The sequence below is a fragment of the Hemitrygon akajei genome, chromosome 27, assembly GCF_048418815.1.
Source record: "Hemitrygon akajei chromosome 27, sHemAka1.3, whole genome shotgun sequence".
Lineage (NCBI taxonomy): Eukaryota > Metazoa > Chordata > Chondrichthyes > Myliobatiformes > Dasyatidae > Hemitrygon > Hemitrygon akajei.
Window position 1 is genome coordinate 7,390,988 of NC_133150.1, and position 24,411 is coordinate 7,415,398.

Consider the following 24,411-nt stretch of genomic DNA (forward strand, 5'->3'; position numbering starts at 1 on the left):
ATGATTGTAGTAAAAGGGCCATCTGAAATCATTGTCCTCTGTGACCTCAAGCAAACTCTTGTGCGTGCCTGGACTGTCTTCTCCAGGAAGTAAATGTCATGGTTATTCTTGGCTTTCTAGCCTCGGGATTACTGTAGTCATCTTCCATCTCTGCCACTTTCCATATTTTGCTGCTCTTTGATGCATTGAGTAGTTAGCCAAACTCCATTGTCAAAGTGAAAAGATTTCATATATTTTTCTTCAGCCCACCACTGCAGGCTTCCCCATAGTGTAGGCAATCTTGTATGACTTTTATTGTATCAGTCCTTGAAGAAGCTTCATGGTATCCTCTGGTTCAAAGCACTCGAGTCTATGCAAAATAAAGTTGCCTTATGTGAGTATCACTTTTCAGTCTATCCAGGTTATTCTAACTCTCCTGGGACAATCTGCTACATATCTATCATTGCAGAATCCTTTCACTAGCAGCACCCACCTGTAGCTTCTAGAATTTAACTTGTACTTGCTTTGCACCTTTAAGAGTAGTTTGTGAAATTGCAGCTGCTAAGCCAAATAGTGGCAGCAATGAGAACTTGACATCAATAATAGAGGATTGCTGTGCTGATTAAACAACGTTTAACAGAGAAACCCAGCAGCACATAGACTTCCACAAATTTAGAAAGTTGTAATTGGACTGCTTTGGTAGATATTTGGATGGGTGACCTGCTAGGGCAGTTCAGAAGGTATTTAACTGTCAGTAATTTGTTGTGGATGACAAATTTTGGATGACTGATCTGCTACTAGTAAAACCATACCATTGTAAGTAATGATTTTCTTTCGGATCAGTTATAGGATACGTAGATAATGAAGTTTGGCAGGGATCATTTGGACCTTTCACCACAATTCAGAAAAGTTCATTTCTCCAGAAAACAAAATACTGTTCAAAATTATTTACTGAAGAGACTGGACACTGTTAGTAGGAAAACCCTCAATAGCATTGATGTGCAGAGGGATCTTGGGGCTGAGTTCAAAAGTCAGCAGCTTATGTTTCATCTTTATGAAACTCCAGTCAGGTTGCATCTGGAATATATCATCCAGTTCTGGTTGCCCCATTATGGAAGCATGTTGGACCTTTGGAGAGAGTGCAGAAGAGTTTAGTGAGATGCTGCTTTGATTAAAAGGCGTGTTCTGTAATTATGGAAGCATGTCGAACCTTTGGGGAGAGTGCAGAAGAGTTTAGTGAGATGCTGCTTGGACTAGAAGGCATGTTCTGTAATTATGGAAGCATGTCGAACCTTTGGAGAGAGTGCAGAAGAGTTTAGTGAGATGCTGCTTTGATTAAAAGGTGTGTGCTGTAAGGATAAGTTCGACAGACTGGGGTTGTTTTCTCTGGAGTAGAGGAAGCTAAGGAGAGATCTAAGAGGTTTATAAGATTACCAAGTGTAGATAGTAGACAGCCAGTATCTGTTTTTCCTTGTATTGAAATATGAAGTATGTAGAGAGCATGTACTTAATGTGAGAGGAGATGATTTCAAAGCGATATGTGAGGTCAGTTTTTTTTGCACTAAATGGTGGGTGTCTGGAATGTGCCACCTAAGGTGGTGCTGGAAGCAAATACACCAGAGACCTTCAAGACCCTTTGAGATTGGCAGGAAATAGAAGGATATCGACATTGCAAAGCAGTAGTGATTAGTTTAGTTGGGCATTGAACTACTAATTTATTTAGCTTGGCAGAATATTGTGAGCTGAAGGTCCTGTTCCTGTCCTGTACTGTTCCAGGTTCTGGTCCTTTTCAGACCATATAAATGAAGTTATCCTGGACCTAATAAAATGTTCTGATTTCATCTCTATCCTTTTCCAAATGCTACATGCTAAGTATGTCATTTATACATTTTAGCCATTTTGTAGTTTTATTGCAGTCCACTTTGGTGTTAATTACCTTTAAAGTTGGGAAAATATATTTTCATTTAAAGTCTAAATCGTAATCTATTATTACCTATCTTTGACTTTGGAGTTATACTCAAAATCTATTCTGTCATGAACTGTTCCTTGCCAACCGATCCAACCTTCCAAGTACTTGTAATATCTGTTCTGTGTTCTGCTCAGTTTCTGTTCATGCTCTCCCCTCGCTTTTTAAAACCCTGCTCTTATCTTTTACAACATGCTGGAGGAACTCGACAGGCCAGGCAGCATCCAGGGAAAAGAGTCAACTAAGACCCTTCATCAGGACTGTTGAAGAGTCATCTGGCCAACAGTTTGCTCATGTGAATGTTCAAGAGGCTAAATTGTAGTTGGTTCAAAGAAAAGGAATGGACACAGAATTGGTGGCCAGAAAATGTAATTTGTAGTGGGAGTCAAAGATGATGTTTTTAGTTTTTCTGATATTTAGTTGAAAATGAGCATTGATGAAGTATTGCCACTCTAAATGTGGAAATTGTAATCATGTCATTGTGAAGTATTTCTGAGCAAAAGCACGGAGATGATGATAATAAATCAGTAGGTGATTCTATTTTTCAGAATATTTTGCCTTCCATCTTTAGATGATCCTCTCACCATGCTACTTGATTCAAAGGATGCTTTCCCTAGAGAAAGGGCATTAATGGAATCAGAGATTAAAAGAGACCATAATATAACCTGGAGAAATAGTTTTGAAGGTGATTCACTGCCCTGCTATCTGAAGTTATGTTGAGAATCTGGTGGAGAGATCAGCCACTTGGCCTTGGATCACCTGGATGATAGCAATACCTATGTCAGGTTGCTGTTTATTGATTACAGTTGGGCATTCAATACCGTCATACTCTCAGTACTAATCAATAAGCTCCAAATTCTGGGCCACTGTACTTTCCTCTGGAACTGGATACTTGACTTTCTCATCTTTGACGATCAGCACTGGCACACCTAAAGCATGCATGCTTAGCCCACTGCTGTTCTCCCTCTATACCCATGACTGTGTGGCTAGGCACATCAAATGCCATTTATAAATTTGCCAATGATACAACTGTTGCTAACAGAAACACACACAAAATGCTGGAGGAACTCAGCAGTCTAGGCAGCAGCTACGGAAAAGAGTGCAGTGGAGGTTTTGGGCCAAGACCCTTCAGCAGGACTGGAGAAGTAAAGAGGAGGAGAGTTGAAAGGTGGGGCAAGAGGATGGAGAAACACAAGGTGATAGGTGAAACTGGGAGGGGGAGGGGTGAAGTAAAGAGCTGGGAAGTTGAATGGTGAAAGAGATACAGGGCTGGAAAAGGGGGAATCTAACAGGAGAGGAGAGAAGGCAATGGAAGAAAGAAAAGAGGGAGGAGCACCTATGGGAGGCAATGGGCAGGCAAGGAGATGGATGAGAGAGGGAAGGGAAAAGGGGATGGGGATTGGTGAAGGGGGGGGGGGGGGGTTTACCAGAAGTTTGAGAAATCGATGTTCATGCCAGCAGGTTGGAGGCTACCCAGATGGAATATAAGGTGATGTTCCTCAACCTCAGTGTGGCCTCATAGCAACAGTAGAGAATGCTGTGGATAGACATATTGGAATGGGAGTGGAATTACATGGGTGGCCACTGGGAGATCCTTTTTCTTGCGGATGGAGCGTAGTTGCTCGATGTAGATTGGGAGACCATTTTGCCAAGCACCTACACATGATCCACTAAAAAAAAACAGTATCTCCCAGTGGCCACCCATTTTAATTCCCATTCCCATTCCAGTATGCTTATCCGTGACCTCCTGTACTGTTGCAATGAGGCCACACTTGGGTTAGAGGAACAAAACCTTATATTCCATCTGGGTAGTCTCCAACTTGATGGCATGGACATCAATATCTCAAACTTCTGGTAATGGCCCCCTCACCATTCCCCATCCCCTTTTCCCCCTCTCACCTTATTTGTTTGCCTGTCCATCACTCTTTCTGGTGCATCTCCCTCTTTTTTCCATTGCCTTCTGTCCTCTCGTATTAGATTCCCCCTTTTCCAGCCCTGTATTTCTGTCACCACTCAATTTTCCAGCTCTTCACCTTTCCCCCACCCCCCAGTTTCACTTATCACCTTGTGTTTCTCACCCCACCTTTTAACTCTCCTCCTCACCTTTATCTCTCCAGTCCTGCTGAAGGGCCTAGGCCCAAAACATTGACTGTACTCTTTTCCGTCAAAGCTGCTAGGCCTGCTGAGTTCCTTCAGCATTTTGTCTGTGTTGCTTGGATTTCCAGCATCTGCAGATTCCTCTTGGTTATTGTTAGCAGAATTTCACATGGTTATAAGGGGGCATACAGGAACAAGATAGATCAGCTGGTTGAGCCGTATCGCAACAACAGCCTTCCACTAAAGATCAGTAAGACCAAGGAATTGTTTGTGAGCTTCAGGAAGGGGAAGTCGAGTGAACACCCCCCCCCCCCCCCCCAATCGAGTGATCAGCAGTGGAAAGTGTGAGCAGTTTCAAGTTCCTCAGTGTCAACATCTCTGAATATCCTGGGCCCAACGTATTGATGCAATTACAAAGAAGGCACAACAGCTGGCTATACTTCATTAGGAGTTTGAGGCGAATTGGTATGTAACCAAAGACACATGCAAATTTTTACAGATGTACTGTGGACAGCAGTCTAACTGGTTGTATCACCATCTGGTATAGAAGGGCCACTGCACAGGATTGGATAAAGCTACAGTACCTGCACCAGCTTTATCATGGGTTCTGGCCTCTCCAGCATCCAGGACATCTTCAAAAGGTAATCCCTCAAAAAGGTAGCATACATCATTCAAAACCTCTGTCATCCAGAACATGACCTCTTGTCATTACTATCATCAAGTACAGGAGTCTGATGACACACATTCAATGTTTCGAGAGCTGGTGGTTCTTCTCTGCCAAGAGATTTCCGAAAGAACAATGAGCCTGTGAAAACTACCTCAGTATTCTTCCTCACTTTTTGTATTGTTTATTTAATTTAATTTTATGTATATGTTTCTATATGAATGTATGTGTGTATATATATTACTTGTAATTTTTAGGCTTTTTAAAAAAATTTGTATTGCAGTGTACTGCTGCTATGCCAGAGATACTAATTCTGATTCTTTTTCACCAGAGCTCCTGTAGTGATGTCTGGCATGTTAATTGTGTAGCTGCTACATTTATCATCAAATCAACCAGGTCTTTTGGAGTCTCTCATTGCTTGGCTGTACAGTCAAAGTCAAGGGGAGAGATAATAGCTTCCAATGCCTCCAATATGATTACAACGGCAGCCATCCTACAGGACTATATTGCTCATCTGTGTTTTCATAGCCAGCATCTGCACATTGTTTTTGTGCTTCACTCGACACTGAACAATATAGTAATGAGATCCCCTTTCGTAACTGTGGGAGATCTAAGTTACTGGCACAGCAGCACGCAGGCTGAGCAGATGTCTTGAGTACAGTGAGGTGTGTAACTGAGTGTTTGGACTGCCGGACCAAATATGTTACAATAAAGATTCATTCTGTGGGATAGCACTAAATGGAGTGTCAGTGAACTTCAGATTTTGCACGTGGAAGTGCTTACCCTTCCATCCTTAATTTTGACAATAATGTTCTGAAGTCTTCTCTTTGGTAACCTTCCCAGGTCAGCTTTCCTGGCTTTCTTTTTTGTGATCATCTTGAATAGTTTGAATTGCATCAGAACTTTCCTCAGGGACTTTCAACAAGCTGATTTATTTGACTACATTTGAAAACACATTGTTCTTCCTCCAATGGTGTGGTTTATTTTGTATGCAGTTCAATTTGTAAAAACATCACTTCCTGTTTGTAAGCTTATTTTTTTTACATAATTTCCTGCACAGGTTAATTTGGATTTCGGCTTGAAGTACACACAGTAAAAAGACAACCATCGCTCTTTATTTGCCCTTGAAACAGCAATATCTGTGTGTGTTGCGCTTTCATAATGGTAAACACTTAGTAGATATACTTCGAAGGAAGCATTATGTTTATTGTTCATCACTATTAGGGTTATCATTGCGCCACAAGTTCACTCTAGTCCACAATATAGCTATAGAATGTTGAATGTTTAGATTACCTTGTTTAATGCTGATAGTCATGGAGTCATAGTCATAGAAAAGTAAAGCACAGCTACAGGCCCTTCGGCCAATCTAGTCTGTTCTGAACCATTTAAGCTGCCTACTTCTACATAGAGACTCTATGGCCATCTCCTGAGTCAATACAGATGCAAAAAAATCAATTTAAGAACTCCCCCATCTCTTTTGGTTCCATGTATGGATTTCCATTCCAATTTCCAGAGGACCAGTTTTGGCCCTTGCAATCCTTTTTCTCTTCACATAACTGTAGAATCCCTTGGGATTCTCCTTCACCTTATCTGCTAGTCAACTTCATGCCTTCTTTTATCCCTCCTGATTTCTTTAAGTGTTCTCTGGCATTTCTTGCCAATCAATCCAATTGCTTATTAGCCAGTGCGCAAAAACAACAAACTACTGTGAGTCAATGATTTATGTACTCATTCAGCAAACTTGGGTGAGTGCTTCAGATCTTGATTGACTGCTGCTTAAAACCATAAGACCGTAAGATATAGGAGCAGAATGAGGCCATTTGGCCCATTAAGTTTGCTTCACCATTCAATCATGGCTGATACTTTTTTTCCCTCTCCTCCTCAACCCCAGTTCCCAGCCTTCTCAATCTCTGCCTTAAATACACCCAACAACCTGGCCTTCTCAGCTGCATGTGGCAACAAATTCCCCACCCTTTGGCTAAAGAAATTTCTCCACATCTCTGTTTTGAAAGGGCGCCTGAGGCTATGCGCTCTTGTCCTAGACTCTCCCACCGTGGGAAACATCCTTTCCACATCTACTCTGTCTAGGTCTTCCAACATTTGAAAGTTTTCAATAAGATCACCCTGCATCCATCTGAATTCCAGCAAATACAGACCCTTCAAATGTTCATCATGTGATAACCCTTTCATTCTTGGAATCATCCTTGTGAACCTCCTCTGGACCCTCTCCAATGCTAGCACATCTTTTCTAAGATGAGGGGCCCAAAACTGTTCACAATACTCAAGGTGAGGCCTCACCAGTGCCTTATAAAGCCTGAGATTCATATCCTTGCTCTTGTATTCTAGACCTCTTGAAATGAATGCTAGCATGGCATTTGCCTTCCTCACCACCAACTCAATCTGTAAGTTAACGTTCAGGGTGTTCTGCATAAGGACTCCCAAGTCCCTTTGCATCTCAGATTTTTGGATTTTCTCCCTGTTTAGAACATTTATTTTTTCTGCCAAAGTGCATGATCATCCACTTTCCAACATTGTATTTCATTCACCACTTTCTTGCCCATTCTCCTAATCTGGCTAAATCCTTCTGCATTCTACCTGTTTCATAAGAACTTAAGGAATAGGAGCAGGAGTAGGCCATCTGGCCCATCGAGCCTGTCCCGCCATTCAATAAGATTATGGCTGATCTGTCCGTAATCTCAGCTCCATCTACCTGCCTTTTTCCCCATAACCCTTAATTCCCCTACTATGTAAAAATCTATCTAACTGTATCTTAAATATATTTAGTGAAGAAGCCTCGAATGCTTCCCTGTGCAGAGAATTCCGCAGATTCACCACTCTCTGGGAGAAACAGTTTCTCCTCATCTCCCCTGAATCTTGAGGCAATGTCCCCTAGTTCTAGTCTCACCTACCAATGGAAACAACTTTTCTTCTTCTATCTTGCCTATCCCTTTCAAAATTTTGTATGTTTCTATAAGATCCCCTTTCATTTTTCTGAATTCCAGAGAGTATAGTCCCAGGTGACTCAATCACTCCTCATAGGTTAACCCCTTCGTCCCTGGAAACAGCCTGGTGAACTTCCTCTGCTCTGCCAGTATATCCTTCCTCAAGTATGGAGACCAGAACTGCACACAGTACTCCAGGTGTGGCCTCTCTAGCAACCTGTATAGTTGCAGCTCTTGCTCCCTGCTCTTGAATTCAATCCCTCTAGCCTCCTTATTAACCTGTTGTACCTGCAAGCCAACTTTTTACGATTCATGAACAAGCACTGCCAAGTCCCTCTGCACAACAGCATGCTGCAATCTTTCACCATTTAAATAATAATCTGCTCTTCTATTATCCCTTCCAAAGTGGATGATCTCGCATTTGCCAACGTTGTATTCCATCTGCCAGACCTTGGCCCACTCACTTAACCTATCTATATCCCTCTGCAGACTCTCCCCATCCTCTGTACTATTTGATTTTCCACTCAGTTTAGTGTCATCAGCAAGTTTGCTAATCTACACTCAGTCCCCTCTTCCAAATCATCAATGTAAATGTTCCCTCAACACTACCTGCCCCTCCACCAATCTTCGTATCTCTGCAAACTTGGCAATAAAACCATCTATTCCATCATCTAAATCATTGATATACAGCATAAAAAGAAGTGGTCCCAACACTAACCCCTGTGGAACACCATTAGTCACTGGCAGCCAACCAGAAAAGGATCCTTTTATTCCTACTTGCTGTCTCCTACTAATCAGCCAGTGTTCTAACCATGTTAGTAACGTTCCTGTAATACCATGGGCTCCTAACTTGGTAAGCACCCTCATGTGTGGCGTGCTTGTCAAAGGTCTTCTGAAAGTTCAAATATACAAAATCCACTGCATCCCCTTTATCTATCCTACTTGTAATCTCCTCAAAGGATTCCACAGGTTCGTCAGGCAGGATTTTCCCTGAAGGAAACCATGCTGACTATGTACTATTTTGTGCTGTGTCACCAAGTACTCCATCACCTCATCCTTAAATTTCCTGTCAAATTTCAAGTTGAACTCAATCATTTTGTGATCACTAGTTCATTTTGTGATCACTAGATCATTTTGTGATCTTTTACCTTAAGCTCCCTAATCACCTCCAGTTCATTACATAACACCCAATCCAGTATAGCTGATCGCCTAGTAGGCTCAACGACAAACTCCTCTAAAAAACCATTTCATAGGCATTCAACAAACTCGCTCTCTTAAGATCCATTACCAACCTGATTTTCTCAATTGACCTGCATGCTAAAATCTCCCATGACTACCACAACATTGCCCTTTTGACACACCTTCTCTATTTCCTATTGTAATCTGTGGTCCGCCTCTGAGCCAGTGTTGGGAGGCCTGTATGTAACTGCTATCAATGTCCTTTTACCCTTGCAGTTTCTTAACTCACCCCACAAGGAATTCAGCATCTTCCAATCCTATGTCACAACTTTCTACTGATTTGTAGCCATTTCTTTGCCAGTAGAGCCACGCCACCCCTCTGTCTACCTCCCTATCCCTCCGATATAACATGTAAACTAGGACTTACAACCATCCTTCAGCCACGATTCAGTGATGGCCACAGCATCACACCTGGCAATCTGTAATAGTGCAACAAGATCATCCACCTTATTTCTTATACTACGCGCATTTTGATACAACACCTTGAGTACCATATTTGCTACCCTTTCTGCTTCTGCATCCCTAATGTTTTGATACTCAGCTTGTTGGCTGCAACTAAGTCCCATCACCTGCCTGCTCTTCCTGACAATCTGACTGCACACTATCTTTACTTTTTTACCACTGTCCTATTCTGAGTCCATTCACTCCAGTTCCCACCCCCTGCTAAGTTATTTTAAAACCTCCCCAACAGCTCTACAAACCTGCCCGCGAGAATATTGGTTCCCCTTGGATTTAGGTGTAACCCGTCACTTTTGAACATATCTCCCCCAGAAGAGATCCCAAAAATCTGAAGCCCTGCCGCCTGCTCCAGCTTCTCAGCCATGCACTTATCTGCCAAATCACCCTGTTTCTACCCTCACTGGCGCATGGAACAGGCAGCAATCGGGAAATTACTACCCGGGAGATCCTGCTTCTCAGCTTTCTCTTTTTCAGGACTTCTTTGCTTTTCCCTCCTATGTCATTGGTACCAACATGTATCAAGACATCTGGCTGCTCCCCTCCCCCTCCAAAATGTTGTGGCCGCGATCTGAGACATCTCTGACCCTGGCACCAGGGAGGCGACATACCATTCGGGTGTCCGGTTCACATCAGCAGAATCTCCTGTCTGTTCCCCTCACTATTGAGTCCCCTATCACTACCACTCCCTTCTGCACCACGGACCCATGCTCAGTGCCGTAACCTGGTCGCCCTGGTATTCTGACAGGAGTCAATGCCATATGTACTCAGTGGACTAACCTGAGAGAGTTACATCTTCTCACGCTTTGGATTATTTATGAGAATAGTTGATAATATTAGCATATTCAGGCATACGAGAATTCTGTATTGGGAATCTAATCTGCATTTTACTTAACTTTCTGCAGTTTCACTAAGTTTTCCTGTTTAAAAACTCTGATGAAAGCTGATGTGACAAGGGTAGTAGAAACATCATTAGAAATGTCTTCCACACAATCTGAGTTTTCAACCTATTTAACAATTGGTTACAGACTTTCCCTTGTTGAGCTCTGTGAGTCATATTTGCCTAATACAAAGAAACCAAACAAAAATTTACCTGGATTTGCTTATTCAGTACAGCATTGCTTACTTCTGTTCAAAAATGCTCATGCTGTAATACAGAATTGTTTGTCAAATACAGACTAAATTAGATTTTGTCAAAAGCAGAGTAGGTGTGAATAATACTTGCAAATGGTATGCAGTGCTGTGAAAATTCTGCTGAGTTCACAGTTTTGGGGGGGGGGGATCTTTGTTAAGCAGTGTATTTGTGATCTTTTGCATTTAATTGCTTTTTGTATCACTAAACATTTATCTTGCATTTGTGGTGAGGGCTATGTTGCTACATCTCTGATGCTGTTGAAAGGTTTCTGGTCTCTTGCTTTCTGAATTGTAATTGATTTTATTTGTCATACTCTAGTTCAGTCTTAATGTAATTTATTTGATATTTATTTCAACATTTATAAATATTTTCTGTTGCCTGACGTGCAAATTATGTCTAAATGCTACATAATGTGCTTGTTGGAATGCTTTTTGATGAGCCTACACATACTAGTGTCTTCATTTGTTGCTGTTGAAGATCCTGGTTGTTCAGTTACTGCTGCTTGTGATTATTTAACATCTCGGCATGTTTCCAGTCTCACACATACAGTCTCCTCTGATTTTTTAAAATTATTTTGCTCCTTGTTGCAGTGATTTCTTCACTACCTTTCATTTGGAATACTGCAAAATCTTCTTTTGGAAATGCATCAGATTTTGTGAGCATTACAAACATTGTTTTAAAAAACTGTAATCAAGGGAATCTAGTGTTTGAGGTAGGTTGGGGAATGTATTCTCTGCTTGATTTTCATTGGTGTTGGTAGTTGCTATGGAAATATAAGTAGAGGAAGTCAAGTAGCACTAGATAACATTACAAACGGGATATGATGGATAACGCAATTAAATGTATGTGTGACAGTGTTGAGGCTATACATTTGAAGCATTTTCAAAATGTTACATGTGAGTATTGTTTTATATGATTAATTTGTAATGGTTTTCAGATTGCACTTGATGCAGAATTTTTTTAAGAATGTGATGAATACAGAGAGATAAATTTCTCCTTACTGAATTTGTATTACTTTGCTGTGATTTTCAAAATTATTTTGTTATGGAATGTGTTTTTCCACTGTTAAGAATTGATGGGCACTTCTCCACGGATCGTGAAATCAAAATGGTCATTGTGTTGGAGATAGTTTTGATTTATTTGGGGCTTTATTTCCCTCTACTCTGCTGATATTTAATGAAGAAAACAAATTGTCTTGAGTACTAATGTACTCTTAATGGTCACTGTTGGAGAATTAACCACAAGGAGAAAATTTTACATAAATGATGCTAAAATTTTCAGGTTCTTAAACTCGGAAATGGAATTTGGAAAAACTAGAATGAATGTCTGCTTTGTAAGTGGAAGAAAGGCACATTGGGCAGTGTCCTAGCCTTGCATAATATCCATGTTTTAAGACACTTTAATAATAAAATTAAAATAAATATTCCAGTCCCCGGGTGAATTCCCTTATTCTATGAAGCAAAATAAGGAAGATTTTTATTTTAATTTTTTTAGTGCCCTTCTGTTATCTGCAGATAAAATTCATGCATGATTATGGGATGCCCTTTCTGGTGTATCAAAGGGCACTTTCAAAATGACATTTTTGTGAATTTTATCATTTCAGCAAGCATTTACTCATTGGCATCATTGTGTGTCTTACAAAAGGGTTAACGTACCTGGATATGGAAAATGCAGATAACTTTCTTTGCCCCAAGATCTTGCACTTTAATATACTTCCTGATCAGAGTAAACTTCATGTTTATGAGATAGTAAAAAATAAATCTGTCAAAAGAATCTGAAGATGTGAATTAAGTTTGATTAATTTTAAAAATTGAAACTTTCAAATTCATTTAAGATCAAATTGAATTCAATATCCTTTTTGAAATTCTATACTTTGAAATGTACAAGCTAGTAGCTATTTTCAAGATTTTGTGGAATCCTTGTCTAAAATGAGATTTTGTCAAAAGTAGATGCAGTGAAACCTGCAATTGATGTGCAGTGCCTCCAAAATTTTGGTTTTATTGTTTGGGTAAAAAACTCAAAATTATTTTGAAAATAATTTTTTTTTCACACGTAAGTAGTATTTTGTAGCTTAGAAATTGCAAAGTAATTTAAAATTTATCCAGAATAATTTTAGGGGGCGATTAGTTAATCCTTTTGAAGATTACCAAGAGCATCTGAATAAAAATGACTTCAAAATTTTGATCAATGAATTTTCAAGATACACAAGCTGAGTATTTCTGTATCTTTCCATGTTTAGAGTAGTCAATAGGTTAGTTCGTTCTTTAATGCTTGGAGCCTGTTCTGGGTGATAAACTATCATCGAGGTTTAACTGTCTATCTTGATGCTAACCCACTCTTCATCTAGTGCTCACCTGGATTATCCAAATTCAGAAGTAAATATTCTGTCTTTCACCTCAGAGGTGTGAATGCAGTCATTAAATAAAATGATCACTTGACTGTTTAGGCTAATAATATAACTGGCATAAGTCAGAGATTACATGTGATAAATTGTGCACCTACAAGTTTCACAAGCCATAGATTGCATTCTTCTGCTTGAGTATATTTGGTTGTTGATTACAAGTGCAGAAGTGTTCTATGACTTTCGGTCCCACTTGTGAAGCTTCTTGCTTTGTGGCTGAGAAGGCCATGGACTGACACGCCAGAATGGTAATGGGACTAAGATGGAATTAAGATCACCTGGAGATCCTGCTTTTTCTGGCGGATGGAATGTAGGTCTCTATGGCCACCCATTTTAATTCAACTTCCCATTCAGACATGTCAGTCCATGGCCTTCAAACTGTCATGATGAGGCCACACTTGGGTTGGAGGAGCAACACCTTATATTACGTCTGGGTAACCTCCAACCTGATGGCATGACATTGATTTCTCGGAACTTCCAGCAACCCCCACCTGCCCGACCACACCCCCTTTCACCATTCCCCATCCCCTTTTCCCTCTCTCACCTTACCTGCCCAACACCCCCCTCTGGTCTCCTTCTCCTTTTCTTTCTTCCATGGACTTCTGTCCTCTCATATCAGATTCCCTCTTCTCCAGCCCTGTATCTCTTTCACCAATCAACTTCCCAGCACTTTACTTCACCACTCCCCCTTCCTGGTTTCACCTATCACCTTGTGTTTCTTCTTCCCCCTCCCCCTCCACCCACTTTCTTACTCTGACTCATCTGTTTTCCCCAGTCTTGATGAAGGGTCTCGGCCCAAAACGTCGACTGCATTCTTTTCCATAAGTGCTGCCTGGCCTGCTCAAACTTGCATTTATGAATTTTAAGATGGACATGTTTTAGTTTGAAACAAATTCATTTATTTTTTTCTTAATATCATATACAGATAAACTTATGGTATAAATGGATCACAATGATAGAAAAAGTACAGTTGTAGATACAAATATGCTCTAAATCAATTGTAAACCTTTACTCAAGGAACGAGCTTTTAGATTGTAGGTCTCTTGGATTGTGGAAATCAAACATTTTGCCAACCACTGAAGTCAAGTTAACTGGCCTAAAGTTTCCTGTCTTTTGCTTCCTTCCTTTAAGGAGTGAAGTGACATTTCTGATTTTCCAGTTGATGGGAACCATTCATGAATCTTAAAGGATCACTACTAATGCCTCTACGGTCTCTCAGCTACCTCTCTCAGAACGCTGGAGTGCAGTCAAACTGGTCCAGATAACTTATCTACCTTCAGATCTTTCAGTTTCCCAAGCACCTTCTCCTTAGTCATAGACTACACACAGTTGTGCACCCTGACTCTCTTGAATTTCTGACTTGTTGCTTCCACAGTGGAGATGATGCAAAATACTACTTCAGTTTGTCCGCATTTTCTTTGATCCCATTTACTACATCTCCAGAGTTATTTTCCAGTAGTCTGATTCTCTTTTACCCTCTATATATCTAAAAAAAAGACTACAGACCTAAATCCAAATATGTCCAGCTAGTTTCTTGGCTTTCTTGGTATCATTCGGTATCTTAAAGATTCTGCATAATGTTCTCTCTTTTGCCTGAGTCATTTCAGTTTAGAGTAGATCCCAAAATAGCAAATACAGTAGTATTTTATCCATATATCACAGATTCATTGTTAAAACTGCAAATTCATTTTGTGTTCTGTATCGCTTAATATAAAGCTCAATAATTAACTAAATTTTCAACAGCTTTTTTTTTAACTGATCAACTTTTGTTGAGGAGTCCTGAACATTTCATTGTATTTTCTTCAAAATGCCCTGTTATTTTCAGCTTTTTTCCCAAATGTATCACTAAATGCTCACTGACATTATGGAAGGACATAATAGTTTTCGATCCACGATTTTGCCTTTTTCATTGCTGTCTCCTTCAACCTAATTGGTTTCCCATAGTTGTTTTTTGAAGGTGTGGTTAATTGATATGCTTCTTATACTGAGATAGCTTCCTACTGTGCAATGTTTGATTCATTTTGACTGTCTCAAAAGGATGATTCCAGGTGCCAGCGACACTAATGGTTTAGGCATAGGCGTAGCTAGGCCAAAACTGAACATACCAAATCCTCAGTCCTTCATGAATTTGATGATAAAATGCCTGCAGCATCCAGTACTTCCGGTAGCATCTCCAGAAAATGAATTAATTTTGATGACAGGTCATCAGCATGAAACATTAACCCTTTGTCTTTTAAGATGCAGCAGGACGTGCTTAGTAATTGTATTTTCATTTTGCTTCGTTTGAAATATTGCTTACATTTTTAAACTAGCAAATACTTGATGCTTATTTGATTTAATGATAATTTAATTAAAGTTTAAGGGCTTGTCCAAATTTGAATTTAAACTTATACTGAAGCCTAGCCATTTATATTGATTCTTACTGATCTATTTAATTGCTCAAGGTAAACTGTGTCCCTCTGGTGTTTTACTTTATTCATCTGTTTATTTATTTAGCTACTTTTTAAAAAACATTTTAAAATACCAATTTTTGCCCCAGCGAAGTAAACCAATAGCAGGCATGCCTAAATTGGCATGCACAAAGTCTTTGTTGGCTTGTGGCATGCAGCGTTGCCCCTCTATTTTTTTAAAACACAACTCATAGTAAAAAGATGCATAATTTTCACAATGAAGAGAAAATCTGTGAATGCTACCTCAACTCTGTTTTATCTGTAGGTTCAGTCCTTTCTATTTAAATCCGTGACACCTCACATGCTCTTGATCTTTTCAGGGATTTCAGATTCCCTGTCCCCTATCATTGTAGTTTTATTATGGATGTCCAGTCCCTATACACCTCCATCCCCCACCAGGAAGACCGGAAGCTCTCCGTTTCTTTCTGGACACCAGACCTAACCTGTTCCCCTCCACCACTACTCTCCTCCGCCTAGCGGAACTTGACCTCATCCTACGTAATTTCTCCTTTGGCTCCTCCTACTTCCTTCAGACAAGAAAGGGGTAGCCACGGGCAGTCGCAGTTGTCCCAGCTATGCCTGCCTGTTTGTCAGCTATGTGCAGCAGTCTATGTTCCAAGCCTACGCTGGTGACTGTCCCACACTTTTGCTACACTACATCGATGACTGCATTGGTGCTGCTTCCTGCACCCATACTGAACCTGTTGATTCAATCTACTTTGCCTCCAACTTCCACCCTGCCCTCAAATTCACATGGTCCATTTCCGGCACTTCCCTTTCTCGGTCTCACTGTCTCTATCTCTGGAAACAGCTTATTCACCAATGTCTATTATAAACCAACAAACTCTCACAGCTACCTGGACTATACCTCATCCCACCTTACCACTTGTAAAACTGCCATCCCCCTTCTCTCAATTCCTCTGTCTCAGCCACATTTTCTTTCAAGATGAAACTTTTCATTCTAGAACGAAGGAGATATCCTTTTTCAAATAAAGGGGCTTCCCTTCCTGCACCAACAACACTGCTCTCAGCCGCATCTCTTCCATTTCACGCACACCTACTCTTGCCCCATCCTCCTGCCACCCTACCAAAGATAGGGTTTCTCTTGTCCTTATCTACCACCCCACCAGCCTCTGCATCCAGCACATAATTCTCTGAAACTTCTGCCACCTCCAACTGGATCCCACCACCAAGCACATCTCTCCCTCCCCCCCACTTTCTGCGTTCTGCAGGGATCACTCCCTACATGATTCCCTTGTCCATTTGTCCCACCCCACTGACCTCCCACCTGGCACTTACCCCCGCAAATGGTACAAGTGCTACACCTGTCCCCGCACGTCCTCGCTCGTTACCATTCAGAGCCCCAAACAGTCCTTCCAGGTGTGGCGACATTTCACCTGTGAGTCTGTTGGGGACATGTATACTGTGTTTGGTGCTTCCCGGTGTGGCCTACTGTATGTCGGTAAGACCCGACATAGATTAGGGGACCTCATTGCCGAGCATGTACGCTCTGTCCACCAGACAAGCGAGATTTTCCAGTGGCCACTCTTTTTAATTCCACTTCCCATTCCCGTGCTGATATGCCCATCCATGGCCTCCTCCGCTGTCGCGATAAGGCCACATTTAGTGGGAGGAACAACACCTTGTATTCTGTTTGGATAGCCTCCAACCCGATGGCATGAACATCGATTTCTCAAACTTCCAGTAATGCCTCCCCCTCCTTCACCATTTCCCATCCCTTCTTCCCTCTCTCATCTCCTTGCCCACCCTACCTTCCCCCAGTGCTTCTGCACTCCCCAATCACTTTTTTCTTTCTTCCATGGTCTTCTGTCTCTTCACCAATCAACTTCCTTGCTCTTTGCTTCACCATCCCCCTCCAAGTTTCACCTATCACCTGGCGTTTCTCTCTCCCCTCCCCCCACCTTTCAAATCTGCTCCTCAGCTTTTTTTTCCCTCCTGTCCTGCCGAAGGGTTTCGGCCTGAAACGTCGACTGTGCTTTTTCCCACAGATGCTGTCAGGCCTGCTGAGTTCCTCCAGATACATAATTATCTCCACTACCAAATGATGCAGTACTTGATTTTTTTTTAACCACCCAAGAGCAGTGAAAGTTTTTCACAGGAAACGTCTCTCACCAGCTATACGGTTGTGATAATGTGCCGTTAGATGATACATTTTGAAGTCCTTGCAGACCTGATGTGCACGTCAATATTTGGATAGTAGGTGTAAGCCTCAGAAGAATAACGTGAGCTCCGTTAATGACTATCACCCGGTAGCACTCACGTCTACAGTGATGAAATGCTTTGAGAGATTGGTCATGACTAGACTGAACTCCTGCCTCAGCAAGGACCTGCACCCATTGCAATTTGCCTATCGCCACAATAGGTTAACTGCAGATGCAAACTCAGTGGCTCTCCATGTGGCTTTAGACGACCTGGACAACACAAATACCAATATCAAGATGCTGTTCATCAAATGTAGCTCAGCATTTACCATCATTTCCACAATCCTGATTGAGAAGTTGCAGAACTTGGGTCTCTGTACCTCCCTCTGCTATTGGATCCTCGACTTCCTAACTGGAAGACTACAATCTGTGCGGATTGGCGATAACATCTCCTCCTCGCTGACGATCAACACTGGCGCAACTCAGGGGTGTGTGTTTAGCCCACTGCTCAACTCTCTATACACCCATAACTGTGTGGCTAGGCATAGCTCAACTACCATCTATAAATTTTCTGATGATACAGCCATTGCTGGTAGAATCTCAAATGGAGATGAGAGGGTGTACAGAAGTGAGATATACCAACTAGTGGAGTGGTGTCACAGCAATAACCTTGCAGATGAAAGAACTGATTGTGGACTTCAGGAAGGGTAAGACAAAGGAACACATAACAATCCTCTTAGAGGGATCAGAAGTGGAGAGAGTAAGCAGTTTCAAGTTATTCGGTGCTAAGATCTCTGAAGATCTAACCTGGTCCCAAAATATCAATGTAGTTATAAAGAATGCAAGACAGCAACTATACTTCATTAGAAGTTTGAAGAGATTTAATATGTCAACAATACACTCAAAAACTTCCCTAGCTGCATCATGGAGAGCATTCTGACAGGTTGCATCACTGTCTGGTATGGGGGGGGGGGGGGTCTACTGCACAGGACCGAAAGAAGCTGCAGAAGTTTGTAAATCTAGTCAGCTCCATCTTGGGTACTAGCCTACAAAATACCAAGGACATCTTCAAAGAGCAGTGTCTCAGAAAGGCAGCGTTCATTATTAAGGACCTCCAGCATCCAGGGCATGCCCTTTTCTCACTGTTACCATTAGGTAGGAGGTACAGAAGCTTGAAGGTACAAACTCAGCCATTCAGGAACAGCTCCTTCTCCTCTGCTATCCTACTCCTAAATGGACATTCAACCCGTGAACACTACCTCACTTTTTTAATACTGTATATTATTTTTGATATTTGCATGATTTTTAATCTATTCCATATACTCGTACTGTAATTGATTTACTTATTTTATTTATTGTTATTATTTTTCTTCTACATTATGTATTGCATGAACTGCTGCTGCTATGTTAACAAATTTCACGACACATGCTGGTGATAATAAACTTGATTCTGAATTCAGACATCACTTACAGAACTGCTAAAATGAAATACCTACAGCATAGCAGTAAAAATCTTAACCAGGGCATTACATGTTTCTTTCAACAGTCTGATCTCTCTACAAATTTGTTCCTCTAAATTCCTTGGACTGTTGAGTGGTCTGCAATATACCCTCATTCAAAGGAAACAGCATTATGAAGGACCCCATGCACCCCTCATACAATCTCTTCTCCCTCCTGCCGTCTGGGAAAAGGCTCCGAAGCATTCAGGCTCTCACGACCAAACTATATAACAGTTTCTTCCCCCAAGCTGTCAGACTCCTCAATACCCAAAGCCTGGACTGACACCTTGCCCTACTGTCCTGTTTATTATTTATTGTAATGCCTGCACTGTTTTTGTGCACTTTATGCAGTCCAGTGTAGGTCTGTAGTCTAGTATAGCTTTCTGTGTTTTTTTTAATTACGAAGTTCAGTCTAGTTTTTTGTACTGTGTCATGTAAAGCATGGTCCTGAAAAACATTCTCATTTTTACTATGCACTGTACCAGCAGTTATGGTCGAAATGACAATAAAAGTTGACTTGACTTGCTTGAAAAAGTTTGTCACCCCTGCATTAACTATAAAATATTATGTAAGGGCCTCAAACATGAATCATTAGTTCTATTTATCTTTCAACATGCTGCTTCAACTGAATACTTGCATTTTTTTTCATTTCAGATTTCTAACTTTTTCCTGAAAAATACGTTTTTTTATAATTTCATCTATTATTCAATGATTAAAATACTAGATAAGGACTTGAAGGAAAACAAAGCAGTTGATAACATCGTAATAAAAGCCAGCTGAGACATTAGATAATAATCAGACAGTATCTGTTAATGATAAATTATTAGTTGATGTGTTTGAGGTGAGGTAGGTTCATACTGTCTCTCAGACAGCAAGCAGCAGAGGAAATCGAGCCCAGTCATTTAGTGTGGCCTACAGTAATGGTTAACTGGGGAAGCACTCAGTTATCTGGCTGGAAATTGTATATTGTCTCATGATATTCCAGCCAGGATGGCAATGCTTGGATAACTCTCTTATAAATGACTAAGATATATTTAATGGAAAGCAAAATGTATGCAACCACATAATTCAATCACTGCATCTTATTGGATTGCCTGTCTTCTTATCTGAAAATGGCTGCATTTTTGGAATCAAAAGTTCTGTTTCTTCCGCTCCTCTCTTGGTATTTGAATTTGATTTTATCATTGGATTTCAAAAGTTATGTAATTTACTAAATGAAGAATTTTTCATTGGTGTTAATTTTGAAGAGTAGCTTTATCTCATTTGGTGGCAATTATGTGCGGGGCTGCAGGGATGGTCAATAATCCAAAATAATAAGTCCCTTTGTTGAATTGAGTTCCTGGGCAAATGATTTTCTTATTACCTCTTGTATTTGGCAGTGTGCTCTGAAGCATTTGTAATTCCTTGGAAATACTTTTTGTCTGCTCTTATAACTGAATAACTATCCCCATCCTGTGATTAATTATGCAGAGGAAAGAAATTTATTTTTTATATCTACCAAGAAGTTGAGCAGGTGTCATATTCTTCCATATTGTTTTCAAAGTTTTAAACCTTGGAAACTGGTAGCATGTGAAGAGCCTACTTGTTCCTTTTTATCTTTAGTGGCTGTTTGCTGAAACAAATGTAAATATTCTGTGCTGCATTCCCCAAGGACTCTGCTGCTGATGGTTCAAATAGTTTCCCCTTTTAAGGATGAAATGACATTACCCTCCTTCCTAAATTCTTTACCCAACTCTGTCCATGATGACTATTTTAAATACACAATGCTTCATCTTGCATTCCCACTCTACTTGGAATTTATGTCGCATGTTTTTCAACTTTAGAATGTTACAAAACATATTGTAACTTTTGAAATTTAAATCCTTGCAATTTAGGGAGTTATAGGTGGCTGAGTGATACAGAGGAAGTAGTTTTTCTGTTTCTTTTTTAAAATTATTTTAAATGCGCAAAACCCAAAATATCATATATCCAACATATGGTTTTTGTAAATATATCTATCTCACTGTGTATGTATGTATAGGAAATATAGTTAGGGTGTCTAAGACTTTTGTACAGTACTGTATCTGTACTGGGCACTGCAGGAGGGGTGTGGGACAGGTGACAGAGAAGGAGTGACACAGGTGGGGGTGTGGTATTCGCACAGACACACCCAGCCCTGTGACACCAGGCAAGGTTATCTGGTTTCAAACAACTGGATTATTGATTATGACAGAATCTCCCTGGTGCTTTCTGCTCCCTCCCCTCTCCCTGCTCCCTTCCCACTCCCAGTCCACAACAAGAGCCCACATCAGAATCAGGTTTATCATCACTCGTATGTGTCATAAAATTAGCTTTTTTTTGCGGCAGCAGTACACTGCAATATATAAAATTACTATGGAACTAAGTAAGGCTTAGGAATCCCAGTTACATCTGTGTATGCATAGTACTGTATATATAAAGGTACAGGCACACACACACATTTGACTTAACCATGTTCTTTTTGAGAGTGTATGTCTGCAGTATTTTGTTCTCCCCAACACATCTGTTGATGAAAAGCCCATGTTTAATTGTTCAAATCTCATTTCTACTGATTCTCTTGAGCTGAAATAACAAGGAACAAGTAGGAGTAAGGATGCTGCTGTTGGGATTTTGGGTTTAGCTGCTCTTGACCTATTACCCTTGACACCTTGCAGACCAAAGTTCTGTTTACCTTTTTATATTTAAAATAAATACAGCCTTCACTGGTTTGAAGTTGAGATTTCAAGTGATGCATGACCACCTAAGTACTTGGATTGTACATTTTATTAAAAGCACCTTTCACTGTGCTCAGCTACAGTGAGTATTGTACAATTTGATTAACCGTTCCCCATATGAAAATCTTTGTCCAAGCAATCCTAGCTTCTTTGAACAGACCTCAATGTAAATAATGTCTCTCCTTAAAGAGATCAAGACTGTACCATGAATTCCAGGTTTGTTCTTGGTAATGTGCTATACAACATTTGCAGAACTTAACTACTTTTGTAATCAAGTACCCAAATCAAATCTAAATTTTTATTTGCCTTCCTGAACATCAGCGATAATTTGATTACAAAGGCACACTTTTTCCTCTGCATTTAGTATATCATTCAAACAGTATTTCTTGTTTGTTGACAAAAAGTAGAGCTTCCCATTTCCAGCTAGATGCTCTGCCTGCCAAATGTTTGCTTTTTCAGCTTGCTTTTTTTATTTAGAGATACAGCACAGAGTAGGCTCCTCTGGTCCACTGAGCTGCACCGCCGAGCAACCCTCCGATTTAACCCCAGCCTTCTCACAGAACAATATACAATGATCAAGTAATCTAATAACAGGTTTGCCTTTGGTGAAAACTGAAGCACTCGGAGGAGATCATGTGTTCATGGGGAGGACGTACAAACTCCTTACAGAGGATGCCAGAATAGAACCCCATACTCCAGTGCCCCGAGCTGTAATAGTGGCACGCTAACCGTAATGCTACCGTGGCTTGTCTTGCTGTATCATCTCTATGTCCTTCTTAATTTTCCAATCCATCCTTTGTATTAATATAAATTTTAACTTTTTTTATTTTCAGTCCCTAACAAAGTTATTAAAAGAGTGTGTCATTGTTCTGATTGGCAACCCACTGATTGCAGTTTACCAACCTAAAAGTGATATATTTATCTTAACTGTATGTTCTGCTAATTCTCTGATAATGTTGATAAATTATTCCTTGTGCCACGTGTTCTTAATCTGTGCACAAACTTTTGTGGGGGCAAATTCAAAAGATGCAGGTTGACCTGCCACAATGCTCTAATTCAAGCAAAGTCCCTAAATGTTTTTTTCTGTTGACTGATATGTTTACACTTGAGCTCAAATTTTTTCTTTCAATCATTTCTGGGGAGCCTTGCTAAATGCCTAAAATCCATATGCACCCATTGGCATCTTTTGTTTATCTAGTTGACAAGACTCTGAAAATTGTCAAGAAATTGCCTGTAACAATTTTGACTGTTACCAATTTATCTTTTAATATATAAACTCTCATTACTTGTAACTTAAATGATGGTTCCTAATAATTGCTGTGTTTTTGTCCCATGGCAACATTTGCCCATTGAAGAAGTTATAACCAAAGCCTTTGCCATGTTGGATTGTCATGCTCTGAGGACCCATCTGCTTCTGGTTTCTCTATTTTCCTATGACTACTTGTCAGCTTTGCACAACTTACACATTTCAGGCAGAAGGTTACAGCACTGAATTTGAAGGCATAATTTAGGCTGGCACATTCGTACACCATTAGAAGGTTCTGCATTGCTGGCAAATTTGTCTTTTAGATGAAAAGTTTATTTTAGACCCTGGAAGAAGTGAGTATCTTGTGCTATGATTTTGAAAAGAGGAGAGTTCTCCCCATGACATGTCCAGCACTTAAACTTGAAATAACGGTGTCAGAGTTCTGAATTTCCAAATACGTATGCACTTTGTGTATCCATCTGAGAGTTCAGATTTTATAATGCATATGTGGGAGTTAACAATATGTTAATTGGTTGCACCATTATCTATACAAAACAGGCTCTCTCGTAAACAAAAACAATTTGGGGAAGCATTTAGAGTGTCCTGGAGACGTGAAGATTCATTATTATATTTTGATTTCAGCACTTCAGTGTGTCATTTATTCATTTCCTTTTCCTTATATTTTAAAAAATGCAAAAGAAAATTAACTGCAACAACTCCTTCATACTTCCATCCAGAACAATTGGACACCATTATTTATTTCTGATTGGGCTAATTTTTTTTGACTTTATTTCCCTTTGGTATGCTTAAGAACCACTTTTCATTATTCATTAATCTTCCTTTCAATCCTGCTTCCCTCCCTTTTGGGGGGGGTGTGTGTGTGCGCGCGCGCGCCCTTAACTCCTGGTGGAGTCATCGGGGCGCCGTTATGACAAGCGTTTTGCACTGATCTTTTTGGTGATTGCTGATAGTACTGCTTGTTTTGGGCATCTGAAACCTGGCGGAGCCCATCCCTCTACAGTTTTTTTTTACGTGGTGGAGTTGCTAGTTCGACACTCAACCCAGGCATGGATGGAGAGCGTGCAAGGGAGTCGGCTGGATTCGAACTTAGGATGATGCGACTTATTTTGTTTAGTGACTGTTGGTAATAGGTTTTCCATTGTTATCTTTAATGAAGTTTAGATCTTCTGCATTATTTTAGCCAGTTTTTTCTGCCTATCCAGTCATGTCTGGGTGTCTTTTCTACACAACATTTGCTTGTTTGGTTTATATTTTAATTAATCTCCCCTCTAACTATCTAATATGTATAATTATCTTTGGTTGAGATGATTGACTCAAAAGCATTAAATTCGTAGAGTCGCAACCCTCTTTTTCTTTTTTTCCCCGTCCAGACCTATTTTATCCCTTCTTTATTTAAAACAGTTAGTAAATCGTTTGCTGTAT

General features: G+C 40.4%; 1 protein-coding gene across 10 annotated transcripts in view; it reads left to right on the forward strand.

The window, feature by feature from the left end:
• Positions 1-24,411, forward strand: part of LOC140717105 (ankyrin repeat and SAM domain-containing protein 1A-like) — a 460,793-nt gene that overhangs the window by 281,215 nt on the left and 155,167 nt on the right. The window contains exon 1 of one of the 10 annotated variants that reach the window (XM_073030330.1): positions 11,351-11,374. The exons of the other annotated variants lie outside the window; for them this stretch is intronic. Coding sequence (XP_072886431.1) covers positions 11,366-11,374 — 9 coding nt within the window. The 5' untranslated portion in view covers positions 11,351-11,365. Of the gene's footprint in view, positions 1-11,350; positions 11,375-24,411 lie in introns of those variants that run through there. 10 annotated transcript variants of the gene reach the window in all.